The sequence below is a fragment of the Cydia fagiglandana genome, chromosome 3 (genome assembly GCF_963556715.1).
Source record: "Cydia fagiglandana chromosome 3, ilCydFagi1.1, whole genome shotgun sequence".
NCBI lineage: Eukaryota > Metazoa > Arthropoda > Insecta > Lepidoptera > Tortricidae > Cydia > Cydia fagiglandana.
This window is the reverse complement of record NC_085934.1, coordinates 15,737,134-15,764,549: the sequence shown is the minus strand read 5'-3', so window position 1 is coordinate 15,764,549 and position 27,416 is coordinate 15,737,134. Positions and strand designations below refer to the sequence as shown.

Genomic DNA, 27,416 nt, shown 5'->3' with positions numbered 1-27,416 from the left:
GACTTTTCACATCCCTAAAAGAGCACACATACACGTTTTTACGCACACATACACAGCCTGGAGGCACCAAAAAGGCAACACTTGGATTTGAAGTTCATTTTGTCAACAGTGTGGTTGTCCTTTTTTGACAAATGGCATTTTTAAAAGAGCGAGGAGAGAGAAATGATACTAGTTGCTGCGCCGTCAAAGAGAACAGAAAACGTAGGGGCCTTGATGTGGACACACTTTTCGGCCAATGTACTCCATCCAGTTTACTCTCTACGTCCGCGGGTTTGTCATTAATCATCAGTGCATTGTTATAGAAAATACTACCAGTGGCCCATTTTATAAAGCTACAAGTTACAATTTACAAGCGGAAGTCTCTTTCTAACCCTATGTTCTAGAACGAGACTTCCGCTTGTAAATTGTAACTTGTAGCTTTATAAAATAGGCCACAGAACTAAACTCAAAATTCAATTAAATACTATATTTGCAATCACCATAATATAAGATGTATATATTGGCGAATTATTACGAAATTTAATTTTATTTACGCACAACTTTGAATTTATAAATTTTGTACTGGTAACCATTGTTATGACTCAACGGTCACGTGACCAGCAAAGCTTGGGTTTGGTTGGTCGGTTCGCTGTGAGTTTCTCGGAGTTACGCTTGCCTTTCCGAGTTGAGCTCGCGTGGATTGTATTTTTGTGCAAAGACTGAGTGTCGTGACTTAAAAACTATTCGACAATGTCGTCCAAAACAAAAAAGACTGTGACATCCTCGTCAAACATAAGTGTTGTGTCATCCGTTCAGAGCCCACAACAATCGAGCACTCCTGTTGGAAGCCGCCCTTCTAGCTCTGCCGGCCGGCCCAGCAGCCCGCTTAGTCCTACAAGACACACCCGCTTACAAGAAAAAGATGCGTTACAAAACTTGAACGATCGTCTGGCGGCCTATATTGACAAGGTCCGCCAGCTTGAAAGCGAAAATTCGGGATTACGTCGAGAGATCCAAACTACACAGGAGGTGGTCACACGTGAAGTTTCTAACATCAAGGGGATGTACGAGCATGAGCTACAAGATGCTAGAAAGTTGTTAGACGATACATCCAGAGAAAAAGCAAAGTTAGAGATTGATTTGAAGAGATTGTACGAAGAAAACGACGACCTTAAGAAGCGGTAAGCATTGACATAACTATTTTGGGTGCGGGCGGTAATGGCTGTAAGTGATAGCATCATTTTTATTTAAGTGAGGGTTATGTTCAGGGACTACGGCTAAGGTTAGCTTAAAGTTTACGTCATCGGCGGCAATTCTGCGCGGGCGCGCTGTGACGAGCGCGCGGCCTCGCTTTTACGACATCGTGACATCATACCTCAATATAACTATGCCAATCGCATACTACGTTTAAAAAACAAACTTACTTCCTATTCGCTAACTTATTCTTACTTCAGGGCTATCGGAAGTCGGCACATTCTAGCACTAACCTCGCAAAAGTTGCTCTGTGACCTAGACCTTGCTATTATACCTACAACATTGTTATTTCATATTTGCGGAACTATTATCTTCGCTCCTAATATGAATATGTAGTAAAATCCGGTACCACTCACCGAAAAAAGCATACTATTATACCTGTTACTTACCTGCTGACATGGATTTATTTGTAAACAAAAAATATGCATCACTAATTACATAAACCATTTTGTCGAAGTGTTGATTGCAGCAATATTTGTTTGTATACAAACAATGGTTTCCTAGCCAAAAGAAATTATGTAGGTGGATACGGAATTTAGACCTACTTTGCCAAAGAAGTGTGTCAAGGCAAAATACTTTTATGAGGATTCCAAATGGTTTGATTTAGAAGAACCAAAATATCTTAGATTAGATTTCATTTATTTGCAATAAACATGGTACAGTGGTTCTTATGCTATTTTTATTAGGTAACACATGATTAACTACAAAGTAGCATGCAAATTTACACCTTAAACTCTAGGACATACAATACATTAATCATCTTAACATGCCCACTACATAAATTTTGTCAGTTCAGTACAATTTTTTGAGTATTAGACCACTAGTTTTTAAGGGGTTCAGTTTTATGGCTCAGAAAGTGTAAATGCACACACACAAGAGGGCTGCAATTTTAAAAAGTTTTGGGAACCTTTGTAGTTTAGTTTCTGGTATCCAAATTCTGTATCTATACTATCTAATAGTCTCCAATGGTGTGTTAAGATTCCTATATAAATCATCTTCCAAGTATATTATGCCGAAACCTGAAAATAGGTTAACTAAAATAACTCCAACTTGCTACATAAGTCCAAAAGAAGATTAAATAAATAAATAAAATATCAGGTAAGAAACCACTAAAAGCTCCAGTCAAAATGTATGGTTAGTAACCTTATTTTATGTATAACAAGCACCAAATAAGTTATATTATTTTCCTTATTTCCTCTGAGGAAAACTGCTTTAGTTATGTGAATGCTAACTTCTTGCCTGACCTTGACACAGTTTGCCATTTTCGTAAAGATCGATGGATGCCGTAACAGGCCGCAAAACGCGCGTGATCTCTATGCTTTTAAATTATGCACACAATATTGAAATAGATGTCATGTTCTAAAAAAAGTGACCAAGCCATCCTGTGACTTTTGCAGCTTACATGGCTAGAACATTACAAATCATAATATTAAATGAATTAATTTGATTTGTTCCCTTCCCACTTGTAAAAGCAAAGAAAGGTAAATTAAAAGGTAAAGGTTAATTCAGTAATTGTATGTTTCAATATTACCAATGGCAAAGTCACAATTCCATTTGCATCTATATCATTATCTTATCTTTGTAAAAGAGACATTTAACGCATTGTTGATATATTGAATACAACATGTGGAATACTGTGGCAGATAACTATAAAACATATTCTACTACCAACCCGTAAATGGCGTTGAAACTAGAGTTTCAACATTATAAACAAGACTTTGTGTTCTATCAATATTAGACCAATTTGGTTATATGTAATTAATCTTGCACTATTGTTTTAATTAACCTGTCCATAAACATTTCAATTGGGTTTTGAGACTAGGTCATCATAGGAAATCTATATAACCCATTATCTTATCTATAAATGCATACTAATTGCCGGTGAAGCGTTCGTCATGTCATCACCTATTGTTTACGACGCGTCATCGTGTCGCAAACAAAGCTCCGTAAGATGCGTTCATGCATGGATTCCTACTTACGATAATTACTATAACAGACCTATAACGGTATGAACCTAATATCGTTATAGGTTTAGTAGAGCTTTTATTACTTACCACATGAACTTTCAGCTTCTATGGTGAAGTGAAAAAAGTTCACTTGATATGAACTCGACTATACCTGTATTCATTCAAGTTTTCCATAGAGATATTGTTGTGTCCACCCATTTTATACTATGAATAAGTTTGAAAATATTTTGTGGATGATTATTGATTAGAAAACAACTGCCAAGTCCCAAAAAGTTTGATTAATTGTCATTGATTGATTGTTTCATAATGTTATGCAAAATAATTGACTACACAACCCAATTAGTTTACCTTGAAATCGTCAATAAGGAATTAACAAATAGGTAAATGATAGCAACTATAGCAAGCCCCTTTTGCATGTGTGTACGCGTTGTGTTCGTTTATGTACATTAAACGAACCCGTTAATAAATGATGCAAGACCAATTCAGTATCTACAACAAACCTGCTGCAAATCTTTTGAAACAAAATATTTAGTCTTATTAATGTAGAGTTATGTCATAACTCATACTCTATCGAAATCCAAATTTTGTTAAATTTTAATTTCGACGATGTTCCATGTGGTCACCGGGCCTTGGCGACTGTTGACCGTGATGACGTCACGCCCCCACCGCCGGTGACGTAAGACGCGTATTTAGCGCTGAGGTGATGCATACAAATACCGAGAAATGTGTCGATAAAAAAAATACAGTAAATGCAGAGTGTACACGTGATCAATATTTATATTTCGCGAACTTGGCCTAAGATGCAATGCAGGGTGAGAAGCAAAAACACCTGTTCAGTCTGTGTTCATAACGCTTAGCGACACTAAACAATATATAAGTCTGAACTCGGATTATGAATAGTTCTTACGAAATCAGGGGCCTTATTATTATGTCATATTCGAATTAAGTAAATTCGGAAACATATCTACCTATTATTTAAAACTTTAACGAACAGAATTTACCAGGTTACGCGATAAACAAAAAATTAACTTAATTATTATTTATTATAGCCCCCGATCGTAGGTCTACGAGTAATCACCCTGTTTGTCCCACAACAGGACTTATTTTACCCGCATAATCTCTCCAATCTCCCAATTATAAAGTAACAGCGCATTCTCCTATCGTTGAGGTCGCACGAGCCATTTATCGATCCTTGGCCTTCACGCTCCGTGGATCGAATTGTTGCCTCCTTTTTATAGCGCAGAAAGTTTTACCGTGGGTACGACTGTACACCTATAATTAAGATTGATAAGTCCAACCAACTCCCGGTTTTAAATTAAGAAATAGGCTCTCCCATCTCCCAATTATTTAGGCATTTCAGTCTTTTATGGCTCCTCTACACGATGGGCCAGCGCCGGCCACTCCAAGGGACGCATTTGTGCGTTAGAGGGAGCAAGTGATATTGCTATCTCATTCTACTGTATGGCTGCGTCCCTTGGAGTGGCCGGCGCTGGCCCATCGTGTAGAGGAGCCATTATAAATATAAGCCAATCGGCGCGTGTCGAGAAATGAATTAGAGGTGCACTATATATGAAATAGTAATTATATGTGACGTTCCACGGCAAAAGGTACCTTATTGGCAGCTGGCGCTTACGCTATTATTAACGCCGCTCCAATATTCAGCCGGGGCAATAGTACCTTTTGCCGTGGAACGTCACATATCTTTACTATTTCATATCTATCTAGTGCATCTCTAATTCATTTCCCGAATCGCGCCGAATGCTTTAGCGGCGAAGTCGTATCTTACGAGCCATCTATCGATCCTTTTGGCCTTCGAGCTCAGTGGATCGAATTGTTTACCATCTTTTTAGCCAACAGAAAGTTTACTGTCACAATAATAACTATGTATCTACTCGATGTCAGGCGTGGCTCACTCCGCGATTTCGTCGCTTTGCTACAGGTAGCTAAAACTCCATCCGTTCGACCCCAATTTTGGGGTATGCCATAAGCCGCGCGTGGCGCTGTCGACACCTAGCGGACATATCTGTGCTGATCGTGACAGACGCGTTTTGTTAGAGAGTGAGTCTTCTGTAACTAGTACTATTATTTATTCTTTGACGATGTATACAGTTCTATAAGAAAAACATCCTATATTTAAGCAACGGCTCTCCTCAGTCTGACGAAGCCAGTCATTTATAATCCAATTGGTTTTGTCACATTTTATTTAAAAGCGCCATTGTGGGGGATATTTCCCGTCATTATTTTAGCATAGAAATGGAATTGTTGCACACATGTAATGATTAACTTGGCTATCTTGATAGTAGGTACATACCTAGTTGCCTACTTAATTATAATTAGCTCATTACCAACGGATAATCGACACACTTTATTCATTCAATTAAAGTGAAATATCAATTCCCTGGAATAATTTGTAATATAAATAGTTAAGTCTAGGATGTGTACCGCGAATATCGAAAACGGGAAATTGTGTATGTACTGTAATTCTGTAATTTGGCTATCTGGCAATGAAGAGAGAGATACCTAATAGATAATGAAGATTTAAATTAGATTATCACGGACTGGAATTTTCATTTATTGGTAAGGCTGTAAGATGGCTGTAAGCATAATCTACCGTTTAATTGCCTGACTAGTGACTACCACAAAAAAATACAATACAGTTCATTGAATCGATACCTATAACAATTTAACAAACGCGCGTGCCTCTTAGGTAGCTATCTATACGTAGCTCGGTTTCGTGGACAATTTAAAGCACTGACGTAATCTCTGTAAAGTATAGGTATCTCTCATGTCTTAGGTATTTGACCTTGATTTAGCAACCATGGGATTTGACAGTTATAATATAAAGATGACCACGACACGTACGTTACGTATCTACTTATTTATTTATCAAATGCCGTCATTGTTTACATAAAGTTAAAATTATCTAAGATTATTGTAATTTACAAAAATGGTCATAATTTGAATCTTCTAGCCTACATATTAAGGTCGATATTTGAAAGCATTATTTTCAACATCATATCAAAATACACGTGAAGTAAACAACGCTGCTTACTCACAAGACTGCACGTAAAACCAAATGCATGAATAATTATATTGACCCCTTTTCTTTACGGTTATGGGTATTCGAAACTTCCTGCTTTTTCTACAGAGTTCACGAGAGGATGGGGCGTATTTATAATAGCCAAGGGACCACGATTTTTAGTTTAATTAAAATGTTATGCTAATAGCGGCAAACCTGGGCCACCTACTTAGGAGAATAAGCCACCTATTGAAATCAAGATTAGATATAATTATCATTGAGATTTTATAGCTTTCTATAATAATCTGCGTACAATCCTAATAATCTGGGTCCCTTCGTGTGGCTTTCTTTATTTTTCAATCTTAGTAAGTGCGTGTAAATACATCATTAGAAATAAAGTTGTCTACAGGGAAGCTAACGATCAGTAATCACGCTTTAATATCGCCCGGAATAAAAATCGGCCAAGGTTCGGCGTCGGTCTCCCGTGTCGTCGCGGCCGCGACGCCATTGATTCGCAAAGCGCGGGAAAACTCGACTTGATCAAACGAGCGTTGAACGGTCGCAGCATTCACTTCACTAACCGGTTAGCGGACACCGTGAGCTCATAACTAGCTAACTCGACCGGTAACTGGTTACAACTATACTCAAGCGAAGACCAGAGTTCCACTGGTCCGCGTACACCATAGCGCTACGTTTTGTGAATGTTAGGGAACCGGATAGCGTGTTTACTGAAGATCGTTCCGTGTAACCATTGCGCAACTTCGCGTTTACCGTATGGCGTACTCGTCTTCAAACCTCATCGGGTCAAGTTGACGCTATCGGAATGCAGCCTGGAAATGACCTCATTTCAATAACAACTTTTTGTCGTTAAATATGACGCTGGCCGCCGAAATGCTATCACTTATCAGCAATAAATAGCTTGTTAGCAACGTTTTTCATGTTATAATTGCGTATCAAAGAGCAGCGGGCAATTTTTTTCGACTTATCTTAAGTATTTATTGTTCGTGATTAAACATATTCTACCTTTATCAAACGCCTGTCCTTCCTTTACATTGTTTACTTGACTTTTGTATCTATGACATCATTTTATTTTATATTCAGTATCATTTGAAGAGACACGACTTGCTGACCTAATTTTACGGATAAAATATTATAGAAAAAGTTGATTATAATGATTATTCATTAAATAAAGTAAGTTTTCTAGTCATTTTGGCCCAAGGCTCTCCAAACAAGACGTAGTTATAAAAAACCGGGCAAGTGCGAGTCGGACTCGCGCACGAAGGGTTCCGTACCATAATGCAAAAAAAAAACAAAAAAAAAGCAAAAAAAAACGGTCACCCATCCAAGTACTGACCACTCCCGACGTTGCTTAACCTTGGTCAAAAATCACGTTTGTTGTATGGGAGCCCCATTTAAATCTTTATTTTATTCTGTTTTTAGTATTTGTTGTTATAGCGGCAACAAAGATACATCATCTGTGAAAATTTCAACTGTCTAGCTATCACGGTTCGTGAGATACAGCCTGGTGACAGACGGACGGACGGACAGCGAAGTCTTAGTAATAGGGTCCCGTTTTACCCTTTGGGTACGGAACCCTTAAAAGCAAAGTACTGAACCCAATTCCATTTATACATAAAACTGAATAAATAAAATAACAATCGAATGTCAAGGTATGTATTTATAATGTTGTTTTTTCCGGCAGCTTGGACAAGAAGACCAAAGACTGCACCCAGGCGGAGAACTTGGCCCGTCACTACGAGACCCGCTTCACTGAGGAGAGCAACAAGTACAACTCGGCCCTCGCCGACAAGAAGAAGGCCCAAGATGAAGCCAGGGTATGTATCATATACATCATCGTCAGTACCGTCTTTACCATAAGGGCACACGGGGCCCGTGCCCATGGCCCCCATCCTCAGGGGGCCCACAAGGACAGATAGTATCTCGTTACTGTACTGCATTTGAGTCGCACAGCAAAGAAACCATTGTCTTAACAGCCTCAACGCGACAATGTCAGAATCCTTGATCTTCTATGTGTATGGGATTGGCCCCGTCTATTTCGCCAATTTTGCGGCACTCGCTTGTTAGTAGCTAATTTTGATACAACTCCTACCCAAATGCCCATATTCCACAAACGATAGAGATTATGATTTTTACTAGTAGGTTCCACGGTCCCTCAAAAAATTACTGTTAGAGCGAAGTAAATTGTCTAAAAAGTCCTTGTAGCCAAAAATATTGTATTGCTAAGGATAAATCTGACAAATCCGCGCTGCCAACAATGATGAGGTAATTTTAATAAATGTGCTATTTCGTACACATTCCGGAAACGTGTGTAGTGGTCGCGCACTCGTTATATTAGGCATGTCTTTGCGCATTATGTGGTTCAGGTCGAATCGAGAGAATGACTAACCACTTAACGCCCATCTTCCAGTTAAATTGCTTGTTTATGTGTTTGTTTCCCTTTAATGTGCTAATGCCTTAATTGACGAAATTTACACAAAATGAACAGATTAAGGACAAAGTAAAACTATAAGGCATGTTATGCAAATGGCAAAACAATTTAATTGAAAGGAAGGAATTTAAATGATATCAAGCTGGTTTTCACTATGTAACCTACTAATGATGACATACTGAGCCAAGTAAAATAACTGAAACGGACTGTTATAAAGGAAAGGTTATGCTTAAATCGTATAAAAATTCAAAATTTAACATTTCACTCTTGTTAAATGACCTGTTCCCTGTTTATGAACAGCTTAACTTGTAATACAAGTGGAAGTCCCTTTCTAACAAAAGCTCTCAAAAAGGGACTTCCACTTATATTACAAGTTAAGCTGTTGATAAATAGGGCACTGGTGTAGTTTTAACGAGATTTCCCGGAAGAAGACTTTTTTAAATCTTATTTATTTTATAAGCCATTCATCTTATGATTAAGTCGTCCAAGTCGGCCCGAAAAACGACTTCTTTAATAAAAAGTACTTTAATTTTAAATAATGACTTTGTGAATTCTAATTATTCTTTGTTGCTAATCTCCATATACTTTCCTGTAGGAACTCGCCAAAGAGTTGGAGAAGCTCCGCAAAGTGTACGCGGACACCCGCAAGACCCTGGAGGAGGAGATGCTGTGCCGCATCGACATGGAGAACACCGTGCAGAGCCTGCGCGAGGAGCTCTCCTTCAAGGACCAGGTGTTCCAGCAGGAGCTGCAGGAAACCCGCACCCGCCGCCAGGTCGAGATCTCGGAGATCGGTGAGTTGGACTACCTTGTTGACTTGAAGTGGTGATGCTGACATTGCTGAGCTGCTGACGAAATCGTTTAATACCCCAATTGGGCTATTTGCCTTTAATTAAAGTACTGGCTATATAGCGTATCTCCGTTATGCGAAAATGGCAGTATTTTATTTATTTAGTGCAGTGCGAAAGGACTGTCCTTGTTCATTATGTCAAATTTAAAATAAAATCACGTAACACTAATTGCATCGTCGTAATCGTGGGAATCATTACTAATTACCAATCCTTTTACCATTTGTGTATTAGGGTTGCCCAGATTATACCATAATTTAGAATGATGCAATTTCTCTTTAATTATTTAAAGGACAAAATAATAAACTAATAGGCGTGCGAAAGTGGTCTACCTACTCACTTTTGAACTATAAATGGGACTCGCATAAGTAATTAGTTTTCTTTGTTCTAGTCCTTGAAACTGAACACATCTCTGCTTCTATAGCAATCTCGTTAACATTTTGTGTATGCTTATTTCATATAGTTTTTACATCAGTGTGTAAATTAGTTTATAATGGTCTTCATAGGTTTATGTGAGTTCATAGTGTACAATAATTTTGTACAGCAAAAGGAAACATGAATGAATCTCATTAAAAATAAATGGGACTCAAGATATCTAAGCAATTTCGAGCAGTAACATTCTCTGGCGACCCTGCTCTGGTGTTGCTACAAAACCCATTATAGCCAGTTTAGATGTTTTGCTAAGCCTCGAGAGGAGTCACGTAGGAAATAACCCCGGTCTTGTACATTTTTTAATAATGTTTTCTGTGCAGATGGACGGCTGGCGCAGCAGTATGAGGCCAAGCTTCAGCAAAGCCTCCAGGAGTTGCGCGAGCAGCAGGAGGCCAACATCAAGGCCAACCGCGAGGACATCGAGGCCATGTATGAGAACAAGGTATGCCATGCCAATTATTATTGTTGTATACATATTTTGATATCTATTAGGGTCACTTGCACCATTCCACTAACCTGGGGTTAACCGGTTAAACCACTAACCCAGTGTCAAATTGTACTAGTAACCATGGTAACTCCAGGTTTAACCGATTAACCCCGGGCTTAAGTTAGCACAGGTTTTAATGTTTCAGTAAGCTACGAGGGTCGCACTGAAATATTCGGGAATGGGACACTTAGAAATAACATAATAGAAAGAGGCATATAATTTATAAAAATGTAACTCTTTATAAAACTTTTAAGGTATATTTCATTTGGTTGTCATTTGTATTTAAGAATTACTGGCAATTTGAAAATTGTATGTCGAACATTATTTGAATTTTTGGCAAAGTGATTTTTCCGATCAAATTTTTAAACGGTTTTCAATATGCCCTCAGCGAACAAATAAAAGTTACAATGGGCTTCTGTTATTTTTTTATGAACTAGAGTTCATCGTACGCTCGTTTGCGGTTAAAATTAAATATGAAAGTCACTTTCATTTTATCCCATAGATGATCTTAAAGAAGCATGTCATTCCAAAGCGACGTCAAAAATTAAAATCGCATTTGTGCTGTTAATTAAAAAGACTGCCAAAAAAGTTGCATATCGGCAGATTTCGACATTCCTAAATATTCATATGACAACAGTAAAAAAATATTATATATATATATATATGTAAAAAAAACTTCAATTCCGTTGGCTACTCCACGAATTTCATACAAAACCACTAAGGCTCCAAAATCGCCATACAAAAAGGACTTTGGGATTATGAGCCGTGTGCATTACAGAATGATTACTTTCAAAAGAAAATTTATATGCGTGGTCAGTTTGAGATTAAGTATGCATTAAAATAAAGATTGACTGTCTAGATGCGACAGTATTCTCTATTCCCGACATTTTCAGTGCAACCCTCGTAGTAATTTCTCGTTACTGCCTGGTAGAGCGGCCAGTTAATATGTAATAAATTAATAATTATATGTAAATGATGGTCTAAAAGTTATTAAGCATTATTCAAAAATCTTAATCAATGGAACTAATTTGTTTTTAAATGTCCATGTCATGCAAATATCTTTGCGTTAATTTCTGACTAAGACCAAATGCTCACAGACCAGAGATGAACATAAATATGTTAGTGATATAAATAAAAATAAGTACAGAAAAATCGGATTAAACGTAAATATTGGACAGTGTGCCAATCAGCACAATATTATCAGCGCGTGACGATAACTAGACACAAGTTAGCGCACGCGCTTCTAAAGAACGCAATCAGCAAACGCAATCATACATCTACTGATTCTACTGATACTCGATACAAAATTGAACCATTTACCTCTAGTATACATATATAAATGGTGTGCTCACATGCCCGTCATGTTCGCGAACTTTTAGTAACAAGATCGGCTACGTCAGCCACTTGCGAGCACACCAGAGACAGCAACGGAGTCGATAGCAGTCGCCGTGGCCGAATCGGCCGTGGAGAATAGGCTACATTCCTACTAGTCAAATCAGCTTCTTTTTTAGAACTGTCAAAACGATTTGCTAATATGGAATTTATATGAAAACAAATGTAGTGACGTCACGGTAAACTCACCTACTTTTTATATTTCAATCCGATTTATTAAATACAAATTGTGTTTAAAAATAGCTGCTATCTATGGTTTTCTAATAATTATCTGATGCTTTATTTCGTGCACGGTTTGAAATAATTTATTTTAAGTACTGGAATCATCCCTATTATTATTATACATATATAAAGTTCCGTATGTGTTCAGATGAAGAACCTGCACGCTGCCGCCAACCGCAACAGCAACGCCGCCACCGTGGCAGTAGAAGAGCTCCGCACCATGCGCACACGCATCGACTCACTCAACTCTACGCTCAATGACCTGGAGAATAAGAACGCCGCGCTCAGCGTGAGTACTCTTGACTATGGCACAGCTGGGTATTTGACTACTAGCACAGAATAAATAATAGTACCGTACAGAAAGGAATCTTCCTACAAAACCGAAGTTTGACAGCGGTTCAGGGTCGAATCATGCTGTCCCTTTCTAGTATATGACACTATCCCTTTCGGCTATTTAGGGTTGTCAAAATTCAAGCCATTATCTTATTTGGTTGTGCACGCAAAGGGACATCAAGTTGTGTCAACCCTAATAATTGCTCGGAGCAATGCTGAGCCGAATTTGGCCGAAGTCAGGAGTTTCGCACCCCTGCTACTAGTCAAATCAGTTTCTTTTTCCAACTGTCAAAACGATTTTGTTACTATTGGAATTTATATGAAACATTAGCATGTGACGTCACAATCAAATTACCTACTCTTTATAGTTTTATACTGGTTTTAAAATAGAAATTGTGTCTAAAAGTAACTGCTGTCTACGTTTCTCTATTAATCTTTTGGTACTTTATTTCATGCATGGTGTAAAATAAAACTATGTATTTTAAATACAGTCAAATACCCTATTCATACTATACGATTTTCTGGTATGTAGTATTTTAATAAGTGTATTGGTTGATTATATTAACCTCCTAAGTCTAAAAAATGGACATTAATCTAATTTGAACCATTCATGAACCAAATAAAGTAGCATTTCTTTTGTTTCACTGCAGTTTCAAAGAAATGAAATTCGTTCCAACTTAATTATAGAATAAGGGCTGATTTAGACGATGCTAGAACTCGCATGCGAGTTTCATACCATTGCGGGTTTTGCTCGGTCGGCTGAATTGGACGTAATGTAACCAACAGTCCGCAATGTAATTAAAATCGCATGCGAGTTCGCGCGCCGTCTAAATCAGCGCTAATAAAGAATTGTGAAAAAACTTTATATGGTGGGTTTTACGGGGTTAAAGAATCATTTTAAATATTGTAGAACCGTTGCCGCGAGCTGGAGCGTCAGCTGGAGTCGGAGCGCGCTCGGCACGCCGAGGACCTGGCCTCCCTGGAGCAGGAGCTGGCGCGTCTGCGGGACGAGATGGCCGCGCAGCTGCGCGAGTACGCCACGCTCATGGACATCAAGATCTCGCTCGACCACGAGATTGCCACCTACAGGACGCTGCTCGAGGGCGAGGAGGACAGGTCGGTGCCAGTTTGTTAGTGTATAAGGGTTAAATGTCTATTAAAGAGATGACAGACCCAGAGGCGTATTTGCCCTAAGGCCAAGTAGGCCCGGGCCTATACTTCGTTTTTTTTGCATTAGAAATAAGGTAAAAAATCATATTGTGTCTTTTAATGGAAAAACACATTTTAAAAATAAGTTACGGTAAATATGTAACAATTATGAATATATACGGTCATTTATATTTTTCTGCTTTCATAAGTAATAGTTTTTGATTTTTAAAAAGCGTTTTTCAATTAAAAGACATGTCAAAATCGCTTACCTTTTTTCAAGTTCTTTCTAATGCTAAAAAAACGAATTATAGGGTGTATGTGGGCAAATTGTGACAAAAAATTCGCTGATGATAACAAGAAATAAGTAACTCAATATGTAGTTAATGCGATGGGTGCTAAGAAGGGGCGACTATAGGGTTTGGGGTCTAGGGCGGCAAAGACTACAAATCCGCCAAAGGACAGACTTCTTCGGTTCTTTCACTCTTATTTATTTTTTAGAGGGTATTCCATCTGTCCAATTTTGCTTAATGAAAGAGTGAGACGCAATGACATCGGGCAAAGAAATTGGACAGATGCATGTAACACCCTTGTGATCTTAAAAGTCGTTACACTAAAAGACGTATTGTTGTTTAGGCTGAACTTGACGTCGCAGTCGCCGGGCCGTAGCGAGTCACGCGCGTCAGCCTCTGGCGCCAGCGCGAGCGGGCGCGGCACGCCGGGCCGCCGCGCCACGCCGCTGCGCGCCGCGCGCAAGCGCACGCTGCTCGACGAGAGCGAGGAGCGCAGCCTGTCCGACTACAGCGTCACCTCCAGCGCCAAGGGCGACCTAGAGGTCGCCGAGGCCTGCCCCGAGGGCAAATTCGTCAAGATCCGCAACAAGGGCAAGAAGGTGACTCCCGCATATATTATTTACTAGCTGTGCCCGCGGCTCCGCCCGCGTGGAATTCGGTTTGTGTCAGTAAGCGGCTATTTTCTCTCCCTCTCCCCTGGAGGCGGAACTTGAAGCAAAGTTGACAGATGGATATGCTAGAGGACTGTAGTCCAGATAAAATATTTTACACTTAGGTACCACTAAATAAAACTACACTCCAAAATCAATAGTTTTTTTTTGCCCTTATTAAAATTTTACACGTGATTTTAACGACAGAGTGTATATCGGACGATACAGTAAGGTATACGCGCGGGCGCGCGAGCGAAAGCGAAGCGGCCTGCCTGGCTAGAGCGCCACTCACCGTGGTCTTCTTCAGACTCCCGAGGAAGACCGCGTGCCGTTTGTAACCTAAATGCGTTGCGAGAGTTTTGCGAACGATTCGATTTTTTTCGGGAAGGCATGGAAATGCGTATAAAATGCGAGTCCCAAATCGGATGACTCCGCAAACGACCAGTGCCAGATTAAGATATTTTGATGCCCTAAGCATTTCTAGACCATGGTGCCCCCTCTCCCTAGGGTCATCAAGATTACATTGAATTTTTTTGGTAAATTGAGTGACGTTCATTGCCGCATTACAGTTGAGAATGGAAATGGAAATTTTTCGATATAATTGACAGTGCTGTAGCAGTAACGTAGCAGCAGAGTAATGCTGCTGCAGTCGCCACCTTTGTCATATCCCAGGAAGTAATTGAAAACGCGAGCGAAGCGAGCGCGAAAATGTTTCGATATAAAAAACGCAATTTGATAGACAGTTGTACATTTTTACTTTTAGTATGGAAATCTGTCACATAATTTTATCACAAAAATTGAAAGGGGTGCAGCAATAACGTAGCAACAGAGTAATGCTGCTGCAGTCGCTACCCGAATGTCACCTTTGTCATATCTCAGGAAGTAATAGAAAACGCGAGCGAAGCGAGCGCGAAAATTTTTCGATATAAAAAACGCAATTTGATAGACGGTTGTACATTTTTAATTTTAGTATGGAAATCAGTTACATCATTTTATCACGAAAATTGACAGTGCTGCAGCAGTAACGTTGCAACAGAATAATGCTGCTGCAGTCGCCACCCGAATGTCACCTTTATCATATCTTAGAAAGTAATTGAAAACGCGAGCGAAGCGAGAGCAAAAATTTTTCGATATAAAAACGCAATTTGATAGACAGTTGTACATTTTTACTTTTAGTATGGAAATCTGTCACATAATTATATCACAAAAATTTACAGTGCTGCAACAGTAACGTTGCAACAGAGTAATGCTGCTACATTCGCCACCCGAATGTCACCTTTATCAGACTTTATAAAGTTATTAAAACGCGAGCGAAGCGAGCGCGAAAATTTTTCGATATTAAAAACACAATTTGATAGACAGTTGTACATTTTTACTTTTAGTCCCAACCAGGCGCGAATCCAGGATTTCATACAGAGAAGGGATGGGACAGTTTTTGTCAGCCTAGCTTCGCATAGGGCTCGATATTTAAGGGTCTCAGCGAGGTTGTTTGATGCAAGAGAGGTGAAAAGATGCAAGAAAGCAGAGCTTGGAATTGACCAAGTGAATTGAATTGGCGAACTGTGAGCAAGGCAGAAGGCCCAACTGCGAAAGAGGAAAGCTTGGATTTGGATCCACGCCCAAGTATAATTAAAGCAGATCAACTTTGCCGTAAGGTAGAAGGCCTCGCATAAGACCTAACGCCGAACTGCAAAAGAGTGGCTTGAAATCGAATCTGTGCATGTAATCACGGCTCTTCTACTGCTCGCTCTTTGGCTTCACTCGAAAGCGCTACTCGTTTAATTTTGTTGTATTATTAAATCAACATAATTATTCAATTAAATTTGTTGATATTCGTACCCTCTCTTCTAAACTTAGAGTTAATTTGGCACATTCCTTCCTCGGTGGCTTATTCATGTCAGCACGTATTAAATTCAGCGCCATCTGTTAGTTTACCAGGGTACTCTATAGTGGTAGCACATATTTGAAAAAAGTTTGCCCCTCCTTCCTAAATAACGCCATAAGATTCAGGGGCAAACTTAAGTCAATCGAGTATTTTGGCTACCCCCCCTTTTAGGGGTTGAATTTTTATAGCCTAAAACCTGGCCGGGGATTTTCTCGACAGATTAGTAAAGTTTTCATCAAAATCCGTTCAGCCGTTTTCACGTGATGCGCGTTCAAATAAACAGACAAACAGATAAACAGAAAAACAAATAAACAGACAAACAGACAAAAAATCTAAAAACTTTTGGAACGTGTTCTGTTATCGATTCTAAGTATCCCCAGCCAACTTTTTTTCAAATATCTTCCATGTACAGACTTTCGACCGTCTTCAGCTTTATTATATGTATAGATTATATACGACTTGCGAAAGTTTCGTTGTTTAGTCTGTATCTTTAGGTATTGAAATAACAATATTAAACAATTTGAACATTTTCGGGTACTTATAACATTTATTGGGTAACCAACCGAATACAAACAGGCTGGATCAGTCATTGAACGACTTTAACCTACATTATTTGATCATATAATGTTTTCTCAACTGGCTTAAGGAGTCTTTTGGGGGTAGATTTTGTTTACTGTTATTGAAATATCTAAAGATACAGACTTACAGAGTATAAGTGCGCGCCACTCGACGAGAGCCAAGAACGCAATTTATGACTATAACTCGACCGCAGAATATATAATAGTACTAGGTACAGAAGATTCACTCTTTAACAAATCGCGTCTGTTACGATTAGGACAGATATGACCAATTGACCATTAGGTGGCGACAGCGCCACGCGTGACTTATGGCTAACCACCGAAATTGGTGTAGGACGAATGTACTTGTAGCTACCTGTTGCAAAGCGACGATATCGCGGAGTGAGCCACGCTTGGCTCGACGAAAAAAATGAGCTAATGATTGAATTCCACAGGAGCACAGCCTGAGCGGCTACCAGGTGGTCCGCAAGGCGGGCGAGCAGGAGACCATCTTCAAGTTCCACCGCACCGTGAAGCTGGAGCCGGGCGCCGTGGCCACGGTGTGGTCGGCCGACACGGGCGCCGAGCACGACCCGCCGCGCGACATCGTCATGAAGGGCCAGAAGTGGTTCGTCGCCGACAACTTCACCACCGCGCTGCTCAACAATGAACAGGAGGTTAGTCGCTTGCGGGTGGAAACTTGCCTCGTATTAACCCTTAATGTATCGATGCCCTAAGTGTCGAAAATTGACAGCTGAAATAACGATCTTCAAGTTTTTAGAATTGAATTATTCTTTGCTAATCCGATATCGCGTATCGCGTCAACGGGAAATGGAGCGCTTTCATTTGCGATTTAAATGCCTTGGAGTGATATGATCGTGTTTTGCAACAAGTTTGCTAGCGAATCTTCACATACTGGCCGCTAGCGATTAATACACCGGAGTCATGTTTATTGCCCACTTCAACATGTATAGGTATAACATGAGCTTTTTAACATTTAATTTGCACATGTCTCTCAAACAACTTTCTATAATAAGGTGCAACAATACTCATGAAATATGCTTACTCATTTGATCCATTAACGCCAAACTTCGTGAACCACTTTCACATTCTACAATTATCTTTTGTCATATTCACCCACGTTTTGTTTGCAGGAGGTCGCCATCTCGGAGCGCCAGCGGAGGCAGGTCAGCACGAGCGCGCAGCGACACCGCGAGCTGGCGCACAAGTTCCCCCGCCGCGAGCAGGTAAACACACACACATACAACATCTATTCTATTGTTAATGGTAAAATACTTGGAAAACGAACAAATGCGACTTTTTTTCATATGAAACCTCTAAATATTCGATTTATTTACACAAATGTGTGATTATTTTGCCATGGTTGTTGATATGCAGCTTCCAACTTTTTACTTTTGTTTGTTGTTTGCATTTTCTTTTAACAATTTCAAAAGTTTGACGTTTTCGTGGAAGAGCTGAAGGTAACGATTAAACTATTAAAGTATTAAAAAATTGGTCTGCTAATTGCGAATTCTCCAAAGTTGAAGAACATCATATCGTTCAAATTGTAAGTTTCGACGGTATTAACAAAATGTGAACTTGTCAACAGCTGGGCGAGATCCGCGAGGGTGACGAGAACTGCCGCATCATGTAACGGACTCTCGGCCGCCAGGTGCCTCCCCACCTCTTACGCAATAGGATTCCTTGCAGCCCGACACACGACTCACGTGGCCGTGGCCTAAATTGGGCTTTTCTTGTGCAAAAAGTTAAAGTGCAGCCACCTACCTACCCGCGGCTCACCCCCGTACGGTATAAACGTGAGCACGACTTAGACCACGGCCAAAGTATTTCAAAAATGTTCACGGGACGATTGCTAGAACTTGACTGGCTTGAATTAATAATGTGTGAGCTTTAGGGAATTGATTTTAGTTTGAAACAATCATTATTTTGATGTCAAATGACATGTTTTTTTATGAGTAAATAATTTAATGTAAAAGTACAGGCTTTTGGTACGATTTGTGGTGCTTTAGAAATAAAGTTACGTCCCGTTACTTACTTTAAAGCTGGTTTGAGCACTGATAAAATTTACCAGATAGGCTTGTTAGATTGACTGAAGTCAAGTGCAAGAAATAGCACTTAATACAGCATTATATCTCCGATTTTGTAATAGAAATGAACGGCTAGTCTTAAATGGCCTGTTAGTTGAGTAGCTGACCACTGCCGTTTTAGTGTAATGGCACCCGTGAACAGAGTACAAACATTGTGGTTCACATTATTGGTAAGTATAGCAACAACTTTAATGAGCATTGAATTAATTCCTTCACAATGCCGCTGACATGAAATGTTATTGTTATAATTATAATAGTTGTGCGTCGACATCCGCCTGCCCGGCGCTGCGTTGACTGGGGATCTCTTCTAAATGTCACTCAAGTCTAGATTTTGTATTGTTGTCCAAGAAATAAAACTGTTACGTAGTAAAAAATGTGTGTGTCGTGGAACACTCGTTTTAAACGAAGAATATGATTGATTAGACATGTTACCGATTAACAAATACAAAAAAAATATCGACTCTGCTCACAAAATTTCACAAATCAGTTCAAAAATGCGACTCACAGGCAGGGAGAACAACTAAACATAAGAAAACATTGTTGAATTGTTGTACAAGCTAAAACTGATACGCCCGCGCTTCACACTCGTTAAGCAATCAAAAATTTGATAGTCAGCAAACGAGCAGACAAATTCAAGTCCATAACTGCTATCAAAGATCCCCACTCAAAGTATCGCCTTCCCAGTGGCGCTTAATTTTTTACTTTTCTTTTTAAGTGAGACTTTTGTATGTTAATCATCATTTTGTGTTTGCCATAAATCCCAAACCTATTTTTAAAAGATTCGATGCTCATTTTAACGTTTTTGTCAGGAATTATAAAATTTAGTTTCTATAAATGTCATTTTTAATTCTTAAGAAATTGTCTTCTTGTGTAGGAGAATAGATTTTCATTACTTAGATAATATATTGTAATCATTAATGATTTTATCAAGAGGGGGAGATACAAGAGTTGTCACGCTAGTCTTAAAAAATCAATGTGTTTTTTTTTACAATTTTTGTCACTAATCTGCAAATGACTGTTGTATCTTTCCAGATGTGACTAACTGAATCACGTAATATTTTTTAATATAGGTAAAACAAAAGTATACAATAAGTTGCGTGCATTTAGATTAACGCCAACACGGAAACAAAGTATAGGTACAGTCGACGTCAAAGATTATGTTAACACTTTTGCACCTTACGCCTTTGGTAATAAGGCGAAAATTGTAAATATATCTTTGACGTCGAATGTACATCGGTGGGAGTAAGTAGATTATACTAATGCACTAGTTGGTAATTAATTTATCGATAATCAAACGTGTCGGCGTATATCAAACTCGCTAAGTTTGAAAATTAAGAACTAAATCAACTTATATACCATAATATGTACTAGTACCAAGTTTCGATGCAATTTTTATATGCGTCGACACAAACCTAGAGTGAAGTAGATTAAATCTACACGATTGTTGCAACTCCTACAGCATTTGTGTTATTAAATCAGTGTAATGAATCTTTCTATGTCTGAGTAATTTGTTAAGTCCAGTATTTTGTTCACATTCAATGCTATTTTACACTAAAGTAATATAGGTGCAAGTCTCAAATGGAAGGTTCTCATGTAAAATATTACGAAACAGTCTCTTTTCACATTGATGGCAATTGGAAAATATTACGGAAAAAAATGTTCAACATATTTTTTATTGAGAGGATTGAATCTGATTCATTTTCATATTCACTTTGTTATTAAATAATCATGAGACCCTTAACTTTGACCGTTTATATCTTCCATGTGTAAAATACACATTATTTGAAATAAAGATATATTTAGGTTTAGTTCTGCTTTTTATTTCATAACCCTTTTGCCTTGTAAATGTTTTCTTCCATCCAACCAAATATACATGACAACTTTAGTACCTATGCAGTTTGATGCTACTTATTACTAGGTCTATCTAAGACAATTTTGTGTTTCTAATTTGACTGCTAACAAGGTGGTGCTGTATGGCTCTGGACTTTATGCAGTACCCAAAGAGTAGTATTCCAAAAATCCATATACTAATTACTACTCTATAAGACCATCTTTATAGAACAATACGAAATAAAGACGTATCAAAACAGTATAATAAAAATATATATTCATTTCATATCTAAAGTCATAAATTTTAAATTTTGCTTTTATAAATCCAATTTTGCAAGCATATTGGGAGAGGCCTCTTGGCCATTATGAGGTAACTTATTTAGCTTTTCTATGTAATCAGGAGGCAGTTGACATTCTTCTGCTCCCTTCAAGATTACATTAAGGTAGGTGATGGATGGTCTCCGGTCCACTGGTATATCATCATCCTCCTCTCGGGGTCGTGGGTTGATAGTCTGTTGGTAAGTGCGGCATTCCACTGTTTGACCATCTGGTGTGGTAATTTCCACTGTTTTAGGAAAATACCAGTTAGTTTCTACACCTTCTTGCCTGGGAGAGAATATATATGTACAATTAAGGTCTTTATAATATTTTGTTCAAGTATACATACAGTTATAATCCTTGTTTTGATGTTACTGTCAATGAGCTTATACTAGTGATGTACCGACTATTGATTTGGCCGACTAGCCGACTAATCGGCGCTCGGATGGCCGATTAGTCGGCCGACTAGTCGGCTAGTCGGCCAGGTCATTAGTTTGGTTTAAGTTAGATTCAGATGCACTAAAAAACAATCGTTCGCACTATTTATCATATTGTAGTAATGCTAAAAAATAAATAAAAAAATCGTAAGGCTATATTTCATACGATGACCGGACAATGGCATACAAGAAAGCGACCGTGTGGGTCAATATTTCGAACAACAGTTTTCGTAAGCACCCTAAATAGGAATTTGGGTAAAATAGGTGAAAAGCTTATGAAAATATTTGCTGTTTATTTCTTTTTGCCCTGGTTTTCTGTCACTTATAAAATGCCGATTAATTGGCCATTTTTGCCGACTAGTCGCCGACTACAAATGAGGCCGACTAGTCGGCGACTAATCGGCTTTCCCGTCTAGTCGGCGACTAGTCGGTACATCCCTAGCTTATACTAACCAGTCTAATGCCGGCATATCATTGTTATGCAACCTCCAGATGGCCCCCCATATAATGGAGCCTTGCTTAGGCACTATAGTAGCAGAAGTTCCTCGCCAGTGTTCTGAATACTTCATGAAATCAAGTATATGATTCTGAAAAAAATTTAATTCTAAGCTTGTTGCTAAGTTGTTATCAAATCCGTACACGGCGGGAAGAACTTGATAACTCGAGATATTCTACCGAAGAAATTTGAACTTGAAAGTAAATAGCATAAGGTTCAAATTTCTTCTATTTTTTCCCGAGAGATATCAACTTCTTCCCGCCGTGTACGGAAATAATACCATGAAACAATAATAAATTAAAACTGCCTTAGCTATGAAGTAAATAGTATGGTTAGCACAAGGGAATGTACCTCATACTCATAAATCATAATCTTTATTGCATGTAAATAACTATTACATCATCCAGCTATTACTTTATGGTCACAATTTATAAGCTGTAATGAGTGGCGTAGCTAGCATGGGTGGCACCCGGTGCGGAAATTGTGGGTGTCACCCCAAAATTCAATCAAAATTGTAAAATAAATTTAAAAAGAGTAATTGTAATTTATGGTAAGTAGCTCAGGATTTACTCCATCGCTTTCATTTTACATGATTTTACGAATTTTTATAGGTGGCACTACTGATGTTCGCGGTCGGGTGTCACCCCTAAATGGGTGACACCCGGGGCAGACCGCCCCTGCCGCCCCCCCCTAGCTACGCCACTGGCTGTAATGTACTAATAAACTTATAAAACTACTAAGATTTACACGTAAATAACTGGCTGACTAAGACATTTTGGCCATTTCACCTAATAATAAGGTAACAGCCAGTGAAAAGGAGTCTACACTACTTGTCTTAGACAAACTCATCTTTTTATGATTGAGACTGTTCGTTTTTCGTTTTGTAGGTCTTTTGATAGCGTGCTAACTATAATAAAAAAATGTTTAAGGTTTTTTCTAGATAGTTTAATGAAGGAATTTATTATGATTTTATTTCTATTTTTTTATATTTTTAGTATATTAGCGAGATAAGCTATTATTTACTAAACAATATGGACTGATAAGCATCAAGTACTTACATCAAGCCGGCCGATGCCCAGGAATTCTGCTGTAGGATTGTTAATACGAATTCTTTTTTTCAGTAAATTGCTGCCATAGGCAAAATACAGAAAATGATCTTTAACTGGACCTATCATTCTTAACATTAATGGATCGAATGATCAGAGAAAATCCCACCTTTTAATCACTATCAACTCGATTTATCAGTATCATACATTGTTTTCATGAACAACTACAATTTTCTTTAGATACGCCTGTCACATTCACATGACATTGACAGCTTAAAGGCGTTTTTTTTAACCCCAGAAGCAAAAATAGTGCTATGCTGGCTCCACACTTGTGCGTGAATCGAGGCGCGAAGCCGCGAACGCGAGTGTGGAGGGGGCTTAGGTGATCGTAGCAAAAACTAAACTTGTATCCAGACGAGACAATTTTTCGCCAATCTGATGAAATTCTCCGATCTCCGAAATACCAATTTGATTCCTACCTACTACTACTAGTCTGGATACCGCTTTATAATAAGACTTGTCAAGCAGATCTTGTCAGTAAAAAAAGGCGGCAAATTTGAAAAAGTAGGCGTGATGGGATATCGTCCCATAGAAAATTTGAATTTCGCGCATTTTTCTACTGACAAGATTTGCTTGACCATCTATACTAGGAAATTTCATTAAAACAAAAAATAAGATCATAATATTATTTATTTAAAAAAAATTATAGTATTCAACCCACACCATTCCACACATTCTAAACAAACAATTATTCTTATTCATTATCTTTTACTTTTCCTTACAAATCTAATGTACAATCAGCAACACCCCCAACTGACCATTGCTAGGCTGGATCTCATTGGATTAGGGTTCCGAATGGTCTATTAACTATGTTGTCGATAGAACTGTATCACAATTAAGTTCTAAACACTTTGGCACTACCTTGTCTCCCTATGCAATATTGTACAGTGGCATACACTTTCAGAAGTCTGCGTTCCACGGCTTTGAAATGGTCTTCCGTCACTAACTTTCCACCTTGAAATGCCGACATTAGTTTGATTGTTTCAGTCAGGCTACCACCAGAAAGCAGCTCTAAGTATTTCCATGTCGTCAGTCTTAGACTGAAAAGAAAAATAATATAATTAATCATAATTAAAAAAAATGTTATAAGTCAGTTTCCCAGTAACTTAATTTCTTTTCTTTTACATAAAAATGTACACTATAAATTACTTCAAATAGTTACGTCAAATACTCTGTAGGTATAGTTTTACACTTTGGTACCTAAAGTATTGCAAATACCTATGTAAAAAGCATTACAAAGCATACACTTACATGCAGCATTGGTAAAGTGGAGCTAATATATCCAATTCATCAATCGCTGGGTTTCCAAGACCTTTTCCATTGTCCAGAAGTAGAATTCTGTCTTTATACATTTCATAACGGTGTCTATCTCCATTTTGGATCAAAAAGTCGAATATTGAAATGTCTACCAAGTCTAATATTCTTTTTATGCTCAAAGTTCCCGTAACCTTTCTGAAAACATAATACATAGTTCACATTGAAGAAACTATAAGTATTAGATTAGTACCCTTGCATATACATTCGTATGCAGGGGTGGCAAACTAATAGCTTTGCTGACTACATAATTTTCGTACACGGTGGAAAGAAGTTGTTAATGGCGAGAAAAAATTGAAGAAATTTGAACTTTATGTAATTTTATTTTAAGTTCAAATCTCTTCAATAATATATCTCGAGTTATCAATTTCTTCCCGCCGTGTACGGATTTGATCAATCAATTGGTTTGGTGTCACACATGCAGGTTAGGACTAAGGTTCTCATATTAGTCAATAAAATTTGCTTCAACACTTCAATGGATTTCTAATGTAATATTACTAATGTTAATTCAAAACTTACTTACTTACAAAAATCATTATCTCTTTGCCATTCCATTAGTTTAGAATCTCTGTAGTTGCGGTGCCACGGTGACTTGAACACTTGGAATTGAAATGGTTTGTCTAAGTATAAGATTGCTGCTCCTTCAATCTCGCCCTTATTGTCAGGGCACACAGTCTCATTTATCTTACAATAAAAGCATTTGCCATAGATACAACGCCCACCATTGCCTGGAATGTATAGCAATAGGAGAAATATATTATTTATAATTACACATACATATATTATAGTTCCTACAGGAGTGAAAAAAAAAATAGAGTCATTTAAGTGAACTATCAATTCAAACATTATGTAATATGTTGAAATACAACATTATAAGATTTTTTCCATCTGATTTCTTACAAAATATAGGTAATGGTATACATTAGTCATTGCACAATGCTGGGAATTCTACAAGAATTATAGGCCTTTTGCCAAGTCTAATATTTAACCCTGCATTGACTTTGACCTACTTAAAATAATTACTGATTGAATATAAATTTGGCAGTGCATTAATAGCTGAGAAATAACTTCTTGTTGTGGTATCGATTTCAGATCTGATTTTATTTTCAACATCATCAATGTATGAAATCAAAATTGTATCATGCATGAACAAAATTGACAAAACTGGTACCATTTCTTATTATAGTTCTTTTCAATCCTATTGTGGCAACAGGAACTATTTCTCTATCCACATGAATTTTCCTTATCACAGAGGGAGGTATCCAAGTGAAATTCAAAGTCATGGCAAGATAGTAAGCAAACACTTCGGAGTTGTGCCTATCAAAACCAGCGACAATACTTCCATGTATTATATGGGCTCTCTCATACCTCTTTGGTTTGAAGTACAGCTTCTGTTTTCCCTGAAAGATTAGTTCATACAAATGTTATATAAAAATTAAGAAATTAGGCTCACTTCTTAAATTAATACAAGACTGTGACTGAGCTTTGGAGCAAAATTTACGACCTCTCTTAAATAGCCGGGTCGAGGCATGTTTCAGGAAAATGCTTTATGAATATGTATGCTCGTTCAGTGTGGACATGGCTAATGAAGTAGTTTCTGCTAAATGTGTTTCAACATACAAAAATCACTCTAACATTGTTTGTCTAATCTTACCTCTAATAGCAGAAGCAATTTGAGTTGTGTTCCTTTAGGTGCATTGTCAACAAGGACTATGGGCGCTGTCTTCATAACATGTAACATTTGTCCCGCAACTCCATTCTTGTGAGGGTAAAGAGAATTTCCTGTGCCTACCTAAAAGTATAACAATTGTTTATTAATGTAGAATTAATAAAGCAGCAGCAAACTTTAGCTGTTTATTTAAACTAAAGTGTAGAAAATATGTTTTGTTTTAAAATAATTAAAAATATGCATCCATGTTCCAATTAGGAATGATTTTAATTTCACTAGAAATAGGATGGTAGTCCTCAGGGACTGTGGATGTGTGTGTGTGTAGGGCTGTTGAGAGTGCATTCTTTGATAAAGTAAGTCTTCATTTGGACACAGCATAAAACAAGATGGATTTGTGACTAATTATACATAATATTTTTTAACTAGTTTCATGAAGATGCTTGCTGGAGATGGCATTGTTTTTTTTATTCAATGGGATTTGAATCATTAAAGTATACACAGCAAAGTACATACCTGGCTTAGATCTGGCCAATCATCTTGGATATTATCTGATGGACTAAATGAAGTCAGCAAAGTTCTTTGAAGTGGAAAGAACTTGGAGTTACGACTTTTATACTGACTAGGAAGATAGTTGAGGTAGTCGTAGATATCTTTAAATACGCTAGGCGATTGATCTAGTTTAATACTGGGAACGTTAAAGTTTACAGATTTTTTACCTATCGGTATTAATGTGTAGAAAAAGTATATATTCAATGCTACAAGTAAGAGTAGAAATAGAGAGAAACCGAAAACATAATTCATAGACATTGTGCATTTCAAATACCAATTAACACTACATAAATAGCACTAACACTCTTAATCAGATCTTTTGTTTTTTTCTACTACAATAAACTAATTCATATTGTATCTAAAAATATATATTTAAGATAAAGTTAATTTATAAAATTTTAATAAATGCGATGGGCACTTCTTCATCCTATAAATATATAAACAAAATAGATCATATCGAGATGTCATTGTCAATGTCACATGATGACTTTTGTGAGTTGTATTTTCCCAAGATTTTATGACGTGTCCAAATCAAAGAAAACAATCCTCACTAAGGTCCAATTCGAAGAACAATAAATTGTTGCTGTAAAGGCCAGTCTCGACAGAATGATCAAATCGACCGATTTAATCAGAAAAGAAATTGGCTACTTTCCTACTAGTCAAATCAGCTTCTTTC

The 27,416-nt window shown here is 37.9% G+C and overlaps 3 protein-coding genes across 3 annotated transcripts; 1 reads left to right on the top strand and 2 right to left on the bottom strand.

Annotated features, from left to right (window-relative positions):
• The first annotated feature begins 608 nt into the window (after positions 1 to 608).
• Positions 609 to 20,829, top strand: LOC134680215 (lamin-C-like). The gene is made up of 11 exons (XM_063539301.1): positions 609 to 1,160; positions 7,922 to 8,054; positions 9,264 to 9,462; positions 10,269 to 10,390; positions 12,198 to 12,338; positions 13,293 to 13,498; positions 14,165 to 14,420; positions 17,369 to 17,590; positions 18,068 to 18,160; positions 18,523 to 20,168; positions 20,265 to 20,829. Exons 1-10 carry the CDS (start codon positions 730 to 732, stop codon positions 18,565 to 18,567), a joined length of 1,848 nt encoding a protein of 615 aa, XP_063395371.1. The 5' UTR covers positions 609 to 729; the 3' UTR covers positions 18,568 to 20,168; positions 20,265 to 20,829.
• A 275-nt stretch (positions 20,830 to 21,104) lies between these two features.
• Positions 21,105 to 23,372, bottom strand: LOC134680216 (gamma-glutamylcyclotransferase-like). The gene is made up of 3 exons (XM_063539303.1): positions 23,161 to 23,372; positions 22,060 to 22,193; positions 21,105 to 21,457 (listed from the first exon to the last, which is right to left on the bottom strand). The coding sequence occupies exons 1-3, from the start codon at positions 23,284 to 23,286 to the stop codon at positions 21,169 to 21,171; spliced, it is 549 nt and encodes a 182-aa protein (XP_063395373.1). The 5' UTR covers positions 23,287 to 23,372; the 3' UTR covers positions 21,105 to 21,168.
• A 448-nt stretch (positions 23,373 to 23,820) lies between these two features.
• LOC134680214 (glycosaminoglycan xylosylkinase homolog) lies at positions 23,821 to 27,182 on the bottom strand. The gene is made up of 6 exons (XM_063539300.1): positions 26,705 to 27,182; positions 26,177 to 26,314; positions 25,694 to 25,922; positions 25,046 to 25,250; positions 24,460 to 24,660; positions 23,821 to 24,248 (listed from the first exon to the last, which is right to left on the bottom strand). The coding sequence occupies exons 1-6, from the start codon at positions 26,996 to 26,998 to the stop codon at positions 24,044 to 24,046; spliced, it is 1,272 nt and encodes a 423-aa protein (XP_063395370.1). The 5' UTR covers positions 26,999 to 27,182; the 3' UTR covers positions 23,821 to 24,043.
• Between the last annotated feature and the right edge of the window lie 234 nt (positions 27,183 to 27,416).